We start from the raw sequence: 18,807 nt of genomic DNA, 5'->3' as shown, positions 1-18,807 counted from the left end.
AGAAGGTGGTTGGAATGTGAGGACAGAAAGAAAAGCTAAGCAAAAGTTGTTGGGCAACAGGTTTAAGGGCCAAAAATAGCTGTTCCAAGAGCAACTTGGGCAAGTGTTTGAATGCTGGAAGAAAGGTAAGATTTTTTTCATGCAGTCACTACAGCTTTTGAACTGGTTCTTGACTGCACTGCCTATGGAGTTCAGGACTGTAGTAATTCCTTGCTCATTTGCTCCAGGTACCCAGTGAAAAAGGGACGTGGTGGCGCTGCGGGTTAAACCGCAGAAGCCTCTGTGTGCTGCAAGGTCAGAAGACCAGCAGTTGTATGATCGAATCCACGCAACGGAGGGCACTCCTGTCGCTTTGTCCCAGCTCCTCGCCAACCTAGCCGTTCGAAAGCATGCAAATGTGAGTAGATAAATAGGTACCACCTTGGTGGGAAGGTAAAACGGCGTTCCTTAGTCACGCTGGCCACATGACAATGGAAACTGTCTTCGGACAAATGCTGGCTCTACGGCTTGGAGACGGGGATGAGCACCGCACCGTAGAGCTGGACACGACTAGACTAAATGTCAAGGGGAACCTTTACTTTTACCCAGTGAAAACCAGACTGTTTCTTGGTAGTTTGTGTTGAGATTCAGTATACCAGGCTTGCTTTAGCGGTTCGGGGGAGACTTTCTGGCCACAGCTAAAAAATTTGGGTTTGCTGGGGACTGAACTGTGAGATATGTTCTGTGCTTCACAGGAAGCTGCTTTCAAGAAAGTAGTGCAAAAAAAAAAAAAAAAGAGCCTGGATAAAAACTATGGTTTGCACCAAGCGGAAGATCTACCTGCTCCAGTGTGATGCCGTGGAATATACATTTTTGTTCAAACTGTGTGGCTCTTCCAGACGTTGGTGAGCTGCCCTATGGGCTATGATGGTTTGGGAGCTCCAGCTCATGCTCCACCCCGTGTTTGCCCAGTGCTGTGCTCAAGTATACCAGTTTTTATAGACTAACTACAGTGCCCTCCTTCATGATGGTTTATGGGAAGGAAAGACTTGTACGATGCAGATGCCTAGAGCTGCTTTGTTTTTGTTTGCTATGTGTCACTTTTAAATTTTACATTTTGGGCAGAGAATGTTATTTCTGGCTTTTCTAAGCTGCTGTGGGAGATGTTTCTCATTGAAGAGCAAGGTAATTTAAAAACACACACACAATATAGACATATGCAAACATATCCCTTCCTCTTAAATAGTGCAGGAAAGCTTCGTTTAGGGTAAACTTATCCTTCTATGTAGAAATGGGAATTTGCTTCTTCACACAGTATAGTAGCCCATACCATCCAATCAAAGATGGGCATATTTAATTCCCAGTGCAATATTTTCTCCAAATGTAGCATCTTATTTCCCCAGAACTGGTCACGTCTATGGGGGAAAGAAAAAGGGGGGGGGCAGCTCTGTGAGAGTGGGAACTAAATCTACCCTTTGCCACTACTGACCTCAGTTTTTAAGACCTTTTCACACCAAATATAATTGTATAAGCCTCTTCTGCATAGTGTTGCATTACTTGAATGCTCAACTCTTACCTCTTTTATCATATTTATTGTTACCAAACCTCTTGCCTTTTCTCCGGGCTCAAAATATGATAAGATTATCTCCTGTCCTCAGCAAGACTATAGGGGAGGTCCGTGGGAAACTCAGAATTTGCACATGGTCATCAAAATAATACTGCATTGGTAGGGATTTGAAGTCTAGGTCTAATTAAGCACTACAATACAGAGACTTTTCATTAGAATAACATGTCCCATTCTCTATTTGTAATTCAGCAACAATTAGGAGAGTTTGATGAGGGAAACCCCATGAAGGATTCAAGTTAAACTAGAAAGATCTTTACTGTCCTAGCCTGCGTGTCATGCTTCCCCTTGGAATATAGTAGCTGGCTGATCAAAATTACTAAAGGAAAGATATTTTCAAACTATTGTTCTGCCAGGGTGAGATCAGGCCGCTATATTTTGTTATAATGGTTCTGTGTGCGTGCGTGTGATATATATAGCGTGTGTGGCAGCCAGGTGTTTGGTTTGTTGTGATACAAATACTGTAATAGATTGCATTTGCCAGCGTGACCTTTATCCGAGCTGTATCAAATCCAGGATTAAAATAATAACAGGCGATGTTTCGGCACGTGAGCAGTGGGACCTGATTCTGAATTCCCTAGCACTCGGCAGGGGTCATGTTAGCATAAGTCAGGAAGGAAATCTCCTTCACCCTTAATGGACATCCCAGGCTGTTTGAGTCCTTTGGTAGCAGGGTTTCTGGAATAATTACAAACTGTATTAATATGTCAGGGTGCACCAAAGTACGGTATTTTTTCTCTCTCTCTCTCTTCCAAATTGTTCATCTCTAAGCCACCCTGATTTCTTCAGAAGATGGTTGCATATACATTCTCTGCACAATCCACACACACATGCAAAAAATGTATATGCAATCATGCTCTGAAGAAACTAGAGCAATATATAATTTAATCATGTCCTGCAATTAAGTATGTAGGCATCCTTCAGTCTCGAGAGATGATGGTATCGTGCTCTACATGGAGGACTTGGAACTGCATCTAGCGTGGCTGAGAAGGCCAATTCGAGAGTGACCATCCCTTCCACACTGAAGACAAATACAATATGTCCCCTGTCCAGCTCCCTGATTTTGCTGGTTTCCGGAGTGCCTCTTTGCCTCGGCCTGCTGGACAAGTGTTTCTTGGCATCAAGTTAAGAAATGTCCCTATATGGCCTCTCTCTATACCCTGTTTCCCCTAAAATAAGACCTAACCTGAAAATAAGCCCTAGTATGATTTTTTTGGGATGCTCGTAATATAAGCCCTATCCCAAAAATAAGCCCTAGTTAAGTGAAACCCCACCCTCCACTCTTGTGCAGCAACCAGAAGAAGATGGCATGACTGTAAAATAAAACATCCCCTGAAAATATGCCCTAATGTGTTTTTTGGAGCAAAAATTAATATAAAACCCTGTCTTATTTTCGGGGAAACACAGTGTGTGGATAGATAGATAGATAGATAGATAGATAGATAGATAGATAGATAGATAGATAGATAGATAGATAGATAGATAGATAGATAGATAGATAGATAGATAGATAGATAGATAGATAGATAGATAGATAATCTGACGGGGATACACCAGAGGAGAAAGATGTGATCCCCCCCAAAAAAAAACATTACGATCACCCAGCCAGGAAGATACACCGGGTGGATGTCTACCTGTTTCCCAGGCAGTGATAGGAAAGGTAGAGAATCGTTAAAAGAATCATTGGCCTTTGGGAGAGGAGCAGGTGTATGACAAGGTGCAAATGGGGCATCGAATGAGAAATTAGAGCACACGGGGGTGGGGCATTTCGAAATTGGGAGACATGATTAAATTAGCTTTCCATGGGTCTCAATGGGTCTACTCTTCAGGTGGAAAGGAACGCGTGTGTGGCTCTGCCAGAGGGTAATGTGGTGATGGTGGGGGCAAAATTTATGTGCGAAGCAGTGCTGGGGGCTTTCAGAAGGAGCAAAAAAAAATATATGGGGGATTTTCTGAGGGGGACCCACAGGGCGACATTTGGGGGGGTCAAAGGGAGGGGTCAGTTGGGGGGGACTCTTTCCCGGCGGAGGGATACTGGAGCTTTCGCGTGACCCCCTCCGCCCGACCCGCCCACTTTCGGTCCCCCTCGCACGGAGCCCCAGCGGCTGGTCGCTCGGCGGAGCAATCCCTGCCCTTGCCCGCCTGGGAGAAGAAGTCCCGGACCCATGGAGAGGCGGGCTCCAAGATGGCGGCGCGGGCGAAGGGCCGCGAGGCGTCGTAACGGAGCCGCCTCTGAGGGGAGTGTTGTGCCGGAGGCCCTGAGCAGCGGAGGCGGGCCGCCGGAACGAGACGAGAAGGGCCCCCAAAGGAGCACTCGGAGTGAGTGGGTTGTGAAAAGAGAGGCGCTCAGCGCCGTAACTTGCGTCCTCGTTGGAAGGCTAGGCGTTAGGGGAGGAGCGTAGGAGGCGTCTGTGAATTGCCGTGGGAGGGAGCGGCGTTAAGGAGCGCCCTGAGATGAGCCAAGGAGGCCTCTAGGGGTCGCTGCGTCACCAGGTTCAGGGCAGGCTCGGGGAACGCAAAGAGCGTAGGGGAGACGAGCCAGCCGCCCGAGAAGCTGGAAGAGAGCGCCACGCAAGCTGCGTGGAGCGTTTTCGGGAATACTAGTAAGAGGGCACGTGGGTGGAAATCCCTCTACTCTACTGGGCGCTTTTTAGGGGGTTCATTGTGTGTTTTCCCGAACAAAACAGTTCTAAGCACGCCGTATGGAAATGCCCAATCTAAAATATCGTTCCTTATTGAGACAGACGATTCATACCAGGAGAAATAAGAGCGTTGATGTTGCTTAGTTTATATATACAGTACCAGGAATTCAAGTCATTTCACTTCGTTAAAGTGTGTTTTTTTGAATGCCCTTCCCAACCATCCAGTTTTGAGTTTAATTCCTAGAGGTTTTTCAGCAGACTTAAGCGCAGCTCTGTGGGAAGACGTTCTCCTGAAACCAAATTAGAGCTTTCATTGCTCAGATTTATGTGGATGTCTTTGTTGCTGAGTTCCATCATGTTTTGTTTATCCCTTCTCGATACTAGCACAGCTCTCAAGATAGCTTATTAAACAGCAAGGCATGTAAAAAATAAGTCATTTTTTGAAAGCCAAACACATCGAGTCTGTTCACATGTAATGCTGAATCTATGGATTGACTGCTGTGCACATGAGATGTATAACTTCTTGGGCTCTCCTCTCTTTCTGCTAGTTAGCTGCAAAGAGGAGATGCGAAACTATTGCATCTGCTTCTGGTTTGACTCCAAGGAAGCGCTTTATACACATTGAAGAAAGGCTATGCTCACGGAGAGTTAGCAGCTTTTCTGTCTTGCTTTGCATTATTTTGTATTAAAAGAAAGAGTATTGTAAATTTGCTAACTTACAAAAATAAAGCCTCTGTAGGATAATATCAGATCTTTTGTGGTCACATATGAGTGCATCAGAGTTGCACCATTTTCTTTTCGGTTATCACCTGAAAACTGCAGTATTTGGAATATTTTTGTAGGGTTATTTTGGATATGGGAGGAGCGTCTAAATCTTGTGGCTTTGAATTGTTTATTTGGCAAGGTTTTTTTGTTCTTCTCCTTTCTCTGCCACTGGCTGTCATATTTCCCATGCTTTCATTTTTATCTGATCAGTTGCATTTGTACTCATGGCATGATGATTTGCCTTTGACACAAAGATCATACAACACTCTCTGTCCAGGTGTCTTCACTCCTTCCTAGAATATAATATGTAACTCAGAATTCCCCCCCCCCCCCACATCTTACCTCTCTCCAGGCAGATCAAAGATGGCCCCATCCTGTGAACGGTTACAATTCCGCTTCCCCAGTTATGGTGATGGGGTGCTGCATCGCATGGACCAACTCCGGGAGCAGCGGCGCTTCTGTGATGTGACCGTCCAGGTGAACGAACTGCGGGTTCCTGGGCACCGTGTGGTCTTTGCAGCCTGCTCCCCTTTCTTGCGGGACCAGTTTCTACTCAATGACTCACAAGAAGTGTCTGTCTCGCTCTTCCAGAGTCCCGAGATTGGACGCCAGCTTCTGCTCTCTTGCTATACAGGGTGCCTTGAGGTGCCCATCAAAGAGCTGGTCAACTACCTGACAGCCGCTTCCTTCTTACAGATGGGCCACGTGGTGGAGCGCTGTGCCCAGGCAGTCTCCCACTACTTAGTCCCCAAAGCTGATGCTCTATTACGGGACGAACAAGGGGAGGGGAGCTATTTACAGCAGGACGGAGAGGAAGAGGAAGAGGAGAAACGGCCTTCTTCACCCACGGAGGAGGCAGACTCCGAAGGAAGCAAGGCAGAGGGGGCCGAGTACACCCCGCGTAGTTCCCGTGGACCCTCGTCCCCAGCCATCTCACTCTCCCTGATCAACTCTGCTGTAGAAATCACTCGCAACTATTTGCAGGGTTGCTACGACGATGAAACAAGCAGCGAAGGGCTTCCCTTCCCACCTCCAGCTCCCACCCCAGCTTCCCAGTGGAGGAACTACCCCTTGCATCGCCACCGCCACAGCACGGCCGTTGCCTACAGAGACTGGAAGACAAGCAGCGGGACGGCGGTGTGGAAGGTGCCAGGACTGGAGCGACCCTACCGCTGCCCGCGCTGCAGCAGCGTGTTTCAGCAGCTGGGGAATTTTGTGAGCCATGTGCAAGAACACAAGCTCTTCCTGTGCCTTCGCTGCGGCAAAGTCTTCTCTCAGAAAAGCAACCTCACGCGGCATATCCGGGTGCACACGGGCTTCAAGCCCTTCCAGTGCCCCATTTGCCGCAAGTGCTTCACCCAGAATGCCACCCTCCAGGACCATCTCAACCTGCACAGCGGCATCAAGCCTCACCGGTGCAACTACTGCGAGATGCACTTCACCCACAAGCCGGGCCTCCGGCGCCACCTGAAGGAAATGCACGGCAAGAGCACCGTCCAGAACAGCCACGAAGAGATTGAAGAGGTCACCATTGACTTTGATTGATATCAGAGGAACAGCTATAGACTGAGTGATTAATGGGGTCTTGTGTGAGGCCAGAGGGAGCCTCAAAGGTGACATTGTCCTCTCTGCAAGATGTGGGCAGGGGTCATGCTGCAGAGGGAAACCTTTGAGGTAGAAATGCCACGGACCGCCTTGTTCTTTTTTCTAGTAGTAAAGGAATTGCTGTGAGGAATTGCTGTGATTAGAGGGTTTCCTACAGTCCAGATGGGCGGGATATAAATCAAATAAATGAATAAATAAAATAAACAGCAGAGACAGTGTGGACTAAGTGAGCTCCATTAGAGGAGACAAGGGATGCCACAAGGGAAGGTGGAGGAGAGCAGGGAGCGACTGGACTTGAGGGTACTGCCAGGGGACGTACTGGTGTGTACTGGAAATTGTTTATTTTACAGAAATGGCCCGAGGAGGAAGCAAAATAAAGTAACTGCCTTGAGTGCTGGATTTGGGTTGCCATGAAGTGCAACTGATGGAATAGAAAGTTCTCTCATGGCTCATAATCTAGTCTGCTGGGGATTATTGGTTTTTTGTTGTTATTTTGGTTTTCGTTGTTTTTAAGCAGCACCTACATATGTGAAAAGGAACTGTACAGGAATATGGTAATGCTCATGTGCCGCTTCCTTTCACTTCAAGAGGCATTGTGCTGGAGAACACTGTAGTGAATTGGTGTTTAAAGGGAATACTGTTTAGATTTCCTACCTCAGGTGCTACAAGGCCATTGCTCTGGCTTTGGTAGACCGTCACAGACTTGATATGTGACAAACTAGAACAGTTATCAAATACTACATAAGATTCCAAAGGTAATTGACAACTTGAAATCAACACCACTGGCTCCAGATGGCAGGCAACCAGGGTTTTTCAAATGTGAAATGGCTGATGTCACAATAAAAAATATGCAACCAGTTGCTTAAATTGTTCTGTTTACAAGAAGTAAACAGCACGATGTTCTTTTGTTTCTAAAGACTGCAATTCAGGCTTAATAGATGCTTTAAAATCATTTAGACAAATCAGCCATGGCTAACTAGTTCTATTAACATCAGAGGCATACTCTAAATGTAATAAAATGCTGATCTTGCCTATTAATATTTGAACTCTCAGAAAAAAATTTAAAAAGGTTTTTCATTAAATTTAGTAATTGAGGAATAAGAAAACGGACGTGCCTGTGTATCAATAATTGGTCCAAAATCAGGAAACAAATCATTTAAGCAATGAAATAAGAAGCAGGATGCAAAGAATGCCAACAAGATCTTTCCAAACTGGGCAAACGAGCATCAAAGTGACTGGTGGGAGTCAGTGTAATTGATTGTGATGTAATGCATAATGGGGTAAAAATATTGAAAATCTGGACTCCCCATATACACTGGCAAGGTCCAAACTTACATTGATTCACTAGGAAGAAATATTGAAGTTGTTGGGAGAAAGCTCGGTGCATACTTTGTCCAGTGTTTGGCAGCAACAAAAATTAGAAATTTCCCTGACAGGGATGATCAGAAAAAGCAAAAGAGAAAAAAATGAAGATACGGTAATATGTTTTTATAACTCTACAGCTGAATACTAAAATGTTATGTGTTTTTTCTTCAGACTTATGTGTGAAATGCCATGAACAATTCTATGGCAGGAAAAGATTCAGAAAAGACATACTAAGATAAAGTCATTTTCTCTATAAGGAAAAAGTAGAGTATTTGGGTTTTTATTTATTTATAATACTGTAAAACTGAAGTGTGTGTGTTATGAGAGTTATAAAATTATGCATAGTGCAGAGGAAGTGGACAGGGCTTTTTTCTTCCCTTTTTTATAAAACTTAGACTTTAGGATCCCCCTTAGTGAAATTGATGGGGAGGATGATCAGCACAGAGACATGAAAGGGAGTGTGTGGTAATTTTGAAGGCTTTCAGGCAGACTAGAAGCTAAGTGGCTAGTGGCTGTAATGGCTGAAAGGGGGCATTGTGGTTGAAAGCCTTCTAGCGACTGAAAACCAGTTGAACAACTGCAAAGGAGAGCTATTGTCCTAATATCCTCCTTTTGGGTATTTCAGTGAGTTATTGTGGGAGGCTAGATACTGGTTCGAATAGGCCTTTGATTTGATTCCACGGTACTTTCTTATATGGTCTTGTGTCCATTTGCTGATATCAAAGCCCTCTCCAGAAATCTATTTCCATCAAGCAAACTGTAGTCAGTGCAAGCTTGCAGATTATAAAGGTAAAACCAGCCTTTTATGCTCCAAATGGTAACTCTGAATCCTGTGCTTCACCATTTATAGCTTTGTTCTTTTTTGTCCATTGAGACTTTCCTCCACATACTATATCGCTGTAACTTAGGAAGACATTGGCAGTGGCAACTGTGTGTAGAGGCTGAGCAAAGCTCTGGTTGGCAGGATGATGCCTCTAGATAAGGATCATCCTCAATTCTCTGTTTGAATAGGGAAAGCACTGCTAGGCCAGTCAACGAGTTACTTGATGAAGACAGAAATTGGAGGGCATTAGAGTAGAACCCAAACATGGGAGAGAGAGTTCTTAAGAAATCATGGAATACTGCTTACTGCTTTAGAAGCCCAGCATGTTTCAGCCTGTATGCCTCTTAAAATGTTTTTTTTTTCTTCAAGGGGATTAAAAAGTACAGCCTGAGAAAAATGTGTTAGGTATCTTCAAAGTAGCTTAGGAGTAACTGATTGGTATCTTTAGAAGATGAGAAACTGTTGAGCCATTTGGCTTTCTACACCAAGCTTGAGAAGTCTCCTTAAGTCCAGAAAGTAATGGCCTAACCCCTCTAAATGTCAAGGGATGTGAATAGGGCTCAGTGGGGCAGGGAAGAGAGTTACAGAGACCCACAATCTACTTGGTGAAGGCAGAAAAGAATTAATGTGGCCCCTCAAAAAGTTCTGTTGGGATCAGGGTAGCTGCTGTTTTGATTCCTAGCTTTAGTTAAGATGCATTCTGAAAAAAAAATGGAGGTCTCCAAAAGGAGCTTGAGACATGCTAGCAATTCTCTGCATCTCTGGGGAATTCAGTACCAAATTTGGAAAACCTCTCCTCTAGGGGGAAAAAAAACATTCTCTTCCCACACTAGGAGAGAGCCCTCCCATCACTGCTAAACAACCCCATTGCCCCCAACTGACAAGCCACGTTGCCTCACAGATGCATTTGTGAGGGTGCAACTGTCCTCTCAATTTTGAACTTCAATTTTCTTAGTCCTGTCAACAACTCTGTTTGGAAACCCTGTTTAGCAATGGCCCGCACAGTGCAACAAGAAGATGAAGAGGATTAAATTGTAAGCAAGAGATATGGCTTAAAAGATTGCGTTCCCATATCTTGCGTCGAAGGGCACCTGTTTGGGAGAGGCCAGGAGCCCCAGGTTCTGGAAGGAGAGCCTTCGTGCTGTCCTACTGCAGCAATATTGGGGGATTAACCTGTCACAATAATTGTAGAGTTGCATTCCTTGATGCTTACTGGGACGTAGTGCCTCAGAAAGCTGGCTGAGCGCATTTTCCTGACCAGCATTATATGCAACACTGGATAGACTTGCAATGTTTTGCTGGTTCCCTCTCTGTTCTTCCATTTTGAAATTTGTGTCGCTGCTGTTGTCTTGGTTGATGCTGTGCTTGGTATGGAAGGACGAATCAGGGAGCATATAATTAATGAGCACATGAGACCAAAAAAAAAAAAAGATGATTAATGAGATTCGGCGAGACTTCCATTTTTTTTGTATTTAATAGGAACAATCCAGATTGGCACATTTCTTTATAAACTGGATGTGGGAGAAAGCAAACCTGGTGCATTCATTGAAGCAAAGGGCTTTGTATACTTCGCCCTTTGGGGGAAAAGAAAATCGGATCTTTTTTAAAAGCAGGGTATAAATGCATTGAATAAATACATAACAGAGCCCAACTTTGAGTCCCTGCGGATATTTAGCCACATTTATGGTGCCAGGTGAGGGGCTGACATCGGTGTTGAGCCAGAGGGCTCAACTGAAAGAACTGCACAGTTGTCAAGTCTAGCTGGGAATAAAAGGGTTCTGGATTTGGCTGGTGTCTGTGGGAGAAAAAGTGGTTCCCATTTGTATCCTGATGAATTTCAGGACAGAAAGGATGCCAGGAGAAGGTGAAACTGACTTTCCTGGGTCTTTAACAATGACTGTTTTTGCTGGGACACAGAGGACCCCTGAAACGTTTTGCTGTGGACGTATCACCTTTGGGAGCCATTGGTATGAAACATCTCTTATGGGGAAAGATAAAATGGGCACCCTCTTTTTTGAGGCAATGCATTTTCAAAAGGTTCTGTTCTGATACCACTTGGGATTCTTTTTAAGTGGGAGACCTAGTAGAGAGGCCCTATACTCATGCATAACTGGCCCAAGTGCTACCACCAGGTATAGTATGTTGATGGCCACAGGTTTGGATGGCTTTAAAATCAGATTAGACACATTGGGAGAGGGCTGGTCTTATCAGTGAGTATTGATCATGGACTGGGCCGTATCCAGGCATGCGAGTTCCCCCTCCTGCAGTCTGAATATTACACAAAAGCCGTTTTCCCATCTCACTTTGTGTGATGACAGGTTTGAATTAGTTTGTGTCGGCTGGATGGTGCAAAGTAGTGGCTAGAGCAGAATATGCTGAGGTCTCAAACATCTCTGCTGATGGCAGAATATGGTTTGCAGTTGCCAGCTGTGAAGTTATCAAAAGGCTGCCTGTCACTCTCTTGTCAGCCAAGGGGAGGTCATGTTTATGCATTTCAGGCTGAGTGACAAGTTTTGAGGAGAGTGTGTGTCATATCTTGTAGGTAGGAAGGCTTTCCCACCCACCTTTAGAGTGGTTTACCAGCTATGCCTGGTCTTCCTTTTCCCTGGCTGCCCAGCAATGAAAGCAAAACGCCTTCCACCCCATCCATTCTGATTTTATCTGTTATCTCAGATTTCTTTTGCTTGTTATAGAAGGGTTTACCGAAATACAGAAGCGAACTATTTGGAAGTTGTAAGTGCCACTTGAGCATCAGATTGGCTGCAGGGAGGCAGTGGCTTACGTGTCATATTGAGGTGAGGTGGCGGGATCAATCCTTTCTGTCACTGCCGTTGGTGTTACCTTATCTCAGCCTTGGCTGCGGTGGCTCAACTGTACTGTTTTTCTGGTTCCAGTTCCAGAGAGGACCAGCGTGTGCTGAGTTCCACTCCCTGTCTTAATCTTTTAAAACCTTTTTAATTAAAAAAAAAAACAAGTGGGTTTTATTTAAATCAAGATGATTTAAATCATGATGTAAATAAATGGACTTTTGATGATTTAAATAAAAAATAATTTTTAATTTAAATCAGTTTGATTTTTTAAAAAAATCGTTGATTTCTATCTACCCTGGGGAAGAAAGGATTTTGCTGTTTATTAAAAGAAGAGATTGAATTGCAAAACTTTTCGCCAATGAGAATGCGTAGTGACTTAGTGAGCCAGAGAAAGTGAGAAGCAGGAAGGTTCAAGGCCTTGTAGTGTAGGTGTTGGCAGTAGCGTTTCAGTTATTCAACAGCTTAATTGTTAGAAGCTGGCTGTTAATCTTGGTTATTTTGCTCATTTTGGAAAGGAGGAGTTTGGAGAAAGAAGGAAAGCTTTACTTGCAAATGAAGGCTATGTCACTGAGTTTAGCTTTATTGGCTTCAGGAGAAAAGCGTTTGTTCTTACAAAGTGAAGTACAGGAGGCTATTTACATGGGGACCTGCTGCCACCCAGGTCTGAATTGAGGTGTTCTTGCCTCTTCGCTCTTCAGCTGGGTATCCATAGCTCTGCCAAGACTTCCTGGTGGACCAAGGATGTCAGTTCTTGTAGCTTCTGCAAATTTAGAAATGTTCTTCAGGGGATTCTCAGGCAGAACCGAGTGTTTGCCTTCCCTCCAAGTAGCTTATATTGTTGTTCTATCATTCATTCTAAATTAATGAATTAGGGTAAATCAATTCCCTCTTATTAAAAGAAAAGATTTGGGCTACCCCCTTCTCAAATTACCATGTTAACTTGCCTGTTTTATTACAAAGTGCAGTGTTTTGTCACCTGCAGACAAAACAGTAAAACAATCTCCTTTTCACCTGTCTTATTTTTTTCTTTATGTGTATCCTCTTATTTTTTTTTTAAAAAAAGGTAGTTGGTTTTGGAGGTACAGTAGCTGAGTGTAGATGAAACACCAACCACATCAGAGATAGAACAAATAAAAACTGCTTGGGTTTGTGATTCAAGTTTGTAATCTGGTTGCAGGATCAGGGCTGGCTCAGCACCTGCCTTGGACTGCAGTGTTTTAAAGGATGCAAACAAAGCAATCCTATATTTATGTATATTGAGCTGTATTTTACTGACTCGGACCAGATAGCCTAATACTGTGTAATTATCAAATTTTGTGGGGAAATTTCCCCCCCTAAAAATAGGGAAATCTTCCATGAAAAAACATAGCAGGAGCAAGTATTATGGAAACTTAAAAATATACAGAGTGGTTTAAGCTATTGTGTGCTTTGTCAGACGGAGGGGGGGCAATGTACATATAGATAAAGGATATTTAAATGCAAGGGTGGACCTGTGGGTTATATATAGCAGAGAGCTTTCCTGTTTGTTTTGCCAGCTATCACTTCAAAGCTTGTTAACCCCTCATCAAGTGGGGAAGCTGCCCCAGCAAGTTGGTTGGTGGGAAGAGGAAGGGTGGGGCTCGATTTTACCTTCCTCTCCTACCTTGAACATCTTCCAAAAGAGGTTTCTGACTGCCAAGTCAAAAGGGGTGGTTGGCTTTATCATGCTGTGCCTTGCAACGCTCAGAAAGCGGTAGGAGGCCGGCTGGTCGAGAGAGGAACCTGTTGTCTGACCTACTGAAAGATTGGAAATGTTGATTTTGAGAACCACTGCTCCCATAATCCCCAATCAGTGTAACCAAAACCCCATGCTTCCAAGATGTATACCTACCAGAGTAGTTTTTAACTTTTCAGTTAGGCGCCCACATGAAGGCAAACGTAAAACTTCTGTACTATTAATGGTTATGTAGAAGAAGACATTTCATTTGGTGTCGCTTGCATGACCAGTGACTGCTGAAATGTTCACTTCTACCTAATTGCTAATAGCCTTGGTCTTCCATTTCACATATGCTGGTTTTCAGGTGTGGCTGAATTGAGTCAGTGCACAGATGTGCTCAGAAAAAAAGGGACATGCAGCTATTGAGAAAACATTTGGGAATGGCATTTCTCATCTCTGCTGCACATTGGGCTTGTGCAGCGCTCTGAATTCATGGTCAGAAGCTCAGGAAATAAACTAGAACAGAAGATTTCACAGACTCAAGAAAAGGAAGAGGCTGTGCTCCCTGCATGGCTGATATTCAGCCTCATGGGGCAGCCATAACAGTCACACCCCTGGTCCATCGCCAGCAGGTTTGACTGTAGCGTGACAGCTTTCTACATTCAGGTGTGGCTCCTGTGCCAGTGTTGCTGCTCCTTTGATAGCATCACTGCTTTGATAACAGCACCAGTACCGTTCTGACAGGCGAAACAGGTAGCACAAGATAGTGCCCTTGCTTTTATCGTCCCTCACCTCCAGCTAAGCATTACCAGATTTCTGAAATGCTTGTGTAAACTACTGAGCAGATACTTCTCTCCGTACATTTAGCTGGGCTGCGGTCTTCCTTGCACCACCAAATAAAAATAATATTTGCACATTTATTGCATATTTAAGACATTTATTTCAGAAGCTGAAATCTTGTTCAAGGTAAAGGTAAAGGTTCCCCTTGACATTTAGTCCAGTCGTGTCCGACTCTAGGGAGCCATGCTCATCCCCGTTTCCAAGCCATAGAGCCAGCATTTGTCCGAAGACAATCTTCCATGGTCACATGGCCAGCGCGACTAGACACGGAACGCTATTACCTTCCCACCAAGGTGGTACCTATTTATCTATTTTCATCTTTACATGCTTTCGAACTGCTAGGTTGGCGGGAGCTGGGACAAGCGATGGGAGCTCACTCTGTCCCATGGATTCAATCTTACAACTGCTGGTCTTCTGACGCTGCAGCACAGAGGCTTCTGCAGTTTAACCCACAGCACCACCACATCCCTTTGTTGCTCAGAGTAGTGGTTTGCAACTATTGTAGAGTAGGCCCAGTTGAATCAATGTAACATACAGTGGAGTTGACTGACCAAATCCCTGTTGATTCAGTGGGCTGTCTTTAGTGCAGTTTACTATGCTAAGCAACAGGATTTTAGCCATAGTGACTTAGATTACTTTTCATGACGAAATCTGCTAGTTTTAACGGCGCTGCCATATTTTGATTTGGTTTCTGGTTTTGAATTGCTTTTTTCTTGCATGTGATGAAACAAATCTTCGCCTTCCTTTTTGAAATTAATGGCTTATCTCTTGTGCTTCGCTTGCTTAGGCAGAGAAATTGAGTAAGTTAAGAAAATTGCTATAAGATTCAACTTTTTAACCCAGGAATTAACCTCAAACAAAAACATGTTTCTCTGGAAACATGGCCAGCACTTCCCCCCAACTTTTGGAAATACATCAAAAAATAACTTTAAAGCACTTTAAAGCTTAAAGAAGATTCCCCCTCTTTGTCTTTAAAAAAATCTTTTATTAAGTTTTCATTATTTCAAGTTAGGCATCTATGGAAATACAATAATTTCTTCCAAGAGGCAAATGAGTGAAAGAGAAGGGTGAAAACACACCTTTTTCCAAATCAGAGATGTTTTCAAACCTGCTGAATGCACACAGAATCCCTAGAGCAGAGTGGAGATGATGTGGGACTACCATTTCCATCATCCCTAGGCAAGATGATCAGTGGTGCCCGATACTGGAAGAGCAATCCAGTCGCATCCAAAGGGACAGGCAGGTGGCCCATCCTGGCCTTGAACATTAGCTCAAACAAATGTTTCACCCACAGCATGAATCTGACAGGTGTGGTCTGCACGTTGTGCTCCTGGCTCTCAAAAACCAGGGCACTTCTTTTAATAATTTGAGTGGCTGAAAATGGCGTGCAGGGAGAATCTAATTTAAAAAGGATTAGTCTTAGTTGTGTACAAATGTTGACAAGCTGATATGTTTCTCCCTCGAAGTGAGCCTTTATAAGATTTAATTTAATAGAGATTTTATCCCAAACCATCTGAAACAAAAAGGTTGTTAGGAAGATGAATGTTGTACGTCAAGTTCCAAGATTAGATATTACTCTATACCCCCCCTTTTTTCGTATTGTCCATCATATGATTAATTTCAGTTCAACAAATCACTGGAAAGCTTCAGATACGTGACTTCAAAATCATCCACAGAAGCCAATTTAGGTATTCAAACAAAATGTGCATATAAAACACAGTAAGAAGTTTTTTTCTAAAGGTGGATTTTTTATGTGCCCTGACGTCCCTTCCGACATATAAGGAAAAACCCTATGAAGGAATGATCTCTAAAATGTCCTGAACTTTAAATGCCCCGCTCAGCTCTTGTGAACTCAAGCCTGTGGTTTCCCTTATTGTGTTAATCCATCTCACGTTTGGTTTTCATCTTCTCCTGTTGCCTTCAGCTTTTCCCAGCATTATTGTCTTTTCCAATTAAACCTTGCATTTCATGAAGTGCCCAGAGTACAATGGCCGAACGTGTATTTGCATATAGAAATTGCATAGCACATCAGAAATGCTGTCAAAGGAGGAAGGCCACCAGCAAGGGAGACACACCTGAATCTAGCAGAATGCCGCCACACCACAGCCAACCCTCGATCACTGGAAGAGGGGGCTTACGGCTGCCCCATGAGGCTGAACATCAGCCGTGCAGGGAGCATAACCACGTATCTTCATAGTGCTGAAGACCACAGCCAGGTGACCCTTGCGGTCTGTTCAGGGGATGACTGTGTGCTGTTAGGATAATATAGATGATTGATCCCCGTCTCCCTCCTTCAAGTGCTTGTCCTTTAAACTGAACGTCGGTCAGTCCTTCCAACGGCGTGTGCCAATTTTCCTGCTCTGTATCAGTTTGGACACATTTGGGAGTAAACATGTGCAACTAACCTAACTGTGATTTAAGGAAATATAGTGCACAATTCCTTGAGAAATAGCATCTAAAGCAGGAACACCTGTTTTCATGATAAGAGTTGTTGATAATTTTTTTTCCTAATTAAAAATACCTGTATGTTCTAATGCCCCAAGTTAATTCCTAACATACCTGTATTTGCAGCAGCCGCCTCCGGGTGGTTCCAGATGAGGCTTTTATTGTGCAACCCGCTTCCTATTTCAGAATTTCATGGAGCAGCCAGATGACATGGCCCGTTTTGTAATTTCACCATGTTTTCCCTTTTTTTTTCCCCCCTCTTGCCCCTAAAAATCTAAGGGAGGGTAGAATAGCAACGCCTTTTTATTTGTTTTCCTGGAAGCTGTCTGGAAACACTGTTTCTATTTCTTTCAAGGGATTCTTTGTCAATTTTATATTACTAAAAAGTACAGTACTCAGATATATTCTGCACAACCAACATGAAAAATTCTACCTTGTATGACACATGGTGTTCTGCTCAGTGGATTGTGTAGATTTAGAATTTGTCTAAGGCAAGTTTATGCAGACAACTAACCAACAGGTCTACAGGGGTCCTGGTTTCCACGGGTACGGTGTGTTGATCTCGTGGCAGATGGTGGATCAGGGGAGGATCAGCATAGGATGATTTCAGGCATTGAGAAGGATGGGGAAGGGAGTTTCCACTCCTCATCAGGCACTTCGCACTTTCCGAAGACCCTGAGGGTGCTATTGTCCTTCTCTTCAGATGTGGTTAGAGGCAGCAAGCCACTGGCCCGGCACCTTATTTGGAAGCGCAGTCATCTGAACATCTTAGGGTTCCCATCCGGCCGGCCGATTGCTTGGCTGATCTCACAGGTAATGCAAGAAGAGGCACAGGAAGGTGCGCCTGCTGGAGTGGGCAGGAGAGCTGCGCCATCGCCCTTCCGCGCTGCGCTTTGGCACCTGGGTCCTGGCCAGTGTTCTACTTAATTTCATCGCAGAAATGGCCTCCTTGATTTCAGCACAATTTTAGCACATGCTGCTGCTTAACTTGAGTTAATTAATATAGGTGTGGCCTTTCCTTGCTGGCTCAGCTTTGGCTTCTGTTGGGGGCTTGCTGCGGCTACGCTTCGGATAGTCTCTGTGCTTTGACCCTGACATGCAACAGAACAGCATGGCAGACCCACAGGGCATTTGGGTGGTCCTCTTCTCGTAGCACTGGTGGTGACATCCGTCAGTCTCGTTCCCAGGTCCTCCTCCTGCTTGTCTAAAATCCATACAGGCACTTTTCAGTGCAAGCACAAATACAGATTGTGGAGGTTCTGATACAGTGTGGAATGTGGTCAACTTTTTTTTCTTAAGATGTTCCTTTCCACAGTTTAAAATTCACCCCATTAACATCTGGATGCCGTTCCGTCCCTTCAGTGCTGTCTGGATGCTGTACTGGGATGGATGCAGGCGAATGGTCTGAGGCTGAACCCGGACAAGATGGAGATCCTGAGGGTGGGCGGCCCAGACATTGGTGGGTTGGGAAACTCCCTCACTTTTGGGGTGTGTGTGCGAGACTCTCGCCACAAAGACTGAGGTTCAAAGCTTGGGGGTACATCTGGATCCGGCGCTTATCATGGAAACCCAACTAGTGTCAGGAGTCTGCATCGCCTACTTCTATCTTTGGCGGATCGCCCAGCTGCGTACCTATCTTGATGTTGGGGCACTCACCACTTTGGTCCATGCGCTCGTAGTCTTGAGATTAGACTACTGTAATGCGGTCTATGTGGGGCTACCTTCGAGATCGATGCAGAAGCTTCAAATGGTGCAGAATGCGACGGCCAGACTTCTCAGTGGGACGAGAAAACGGCAGCATATCTCCCCCATGCTGGCTGCCTTGCATTGGCTGCCTGGCTATCACATTTCTTCATTAATTTCAAAGCATTAATGACATATGAAGCCCTAAACGGTTTAGATCAATATCTGGCTGAATGCTTCCTCCCACCTAGATCTAACCGTATCACTCACTCTAGCCAGGAGGGGCGGCTGAGGGGCCTGACACCGAGGGAGGCCCAAAGAGAAAGAACAAGGCAGGCCTTCTCAGCAGTGGCCCCTCGTCTCTGAACAGTCTCCCTCCAGAGATCTGCCTGGCTCCCTCGCTGAGCATTTTTAAGAGCCAACTTGAAGACCTGGCTCTTCAGACAGGCCTTCCTTCCTGTCGATAACTAACTTATTTCACCATCCTCTAGTGTGATAATATTTTTGTTTTATTTTAATGTTGTTAGCCG

The 18,807-nt window shown here is 44.5% G+C and overlaps 1 protein-coding gene across 2 annotated transcripts; it reads left to right on the top strand.

Moving 5' to 3' along the window:
• Positions 1 to 3,638: 3,638 nt before the first annotated feature.
• Positions 3,639 to 11,867, top strand: LOC110086765 (zinc finger and BTB domain-containing protein 26). Of its 2 annotated transcripts, none has more exons than XM_020807930.3 (2): positions 3,639 to 3,922; positions 5,363 to 11,867. In XM_020807930.3, the coding sequence occupies exons 1-2, from the start codon at positions 3,769 to 3,771 to the stop codon at positions 6,553 to 6,555; spliced, it is 1,347 nt and encodes a 448-aa protein (XP_020663589.3). In that variant the 5' UTR covers positions 3,639 to 3,768; the 3' UTR covers positions 6,556 to 11,867. The 2 variants fall into 2 exon arrangements, with proteins under 2 accessions (XP_020663589.3, XP_072836022.2); XM_072979921.2 differs by having other exon boundaries at positions 3,795 to 3,922; positions 5,367 to 11,867.
• The last annotated feature ends 6,940 nt before the right edge of the window (positions 11,868 to 18,807 follow it).

Source organism: Pogona vitticeps, chromosome 9 (genome assembly GCF_051106095.1).
Source record: "Pogona vitticeps strain Pit_001003342236 chromosome 9, PviZW2.1, whole genome shotgun sequence".
Lineage (NCBI taxonomy): Eukaryota > Metazoa > Chordata > Lepidosauria > Squamata > Agamidae > Pogona > Pogona vitticeps.
Note: the sequence above shows the minus strand (reverse complement) of the source record. Positions and strands in the feature narration are given on the sequence as shown.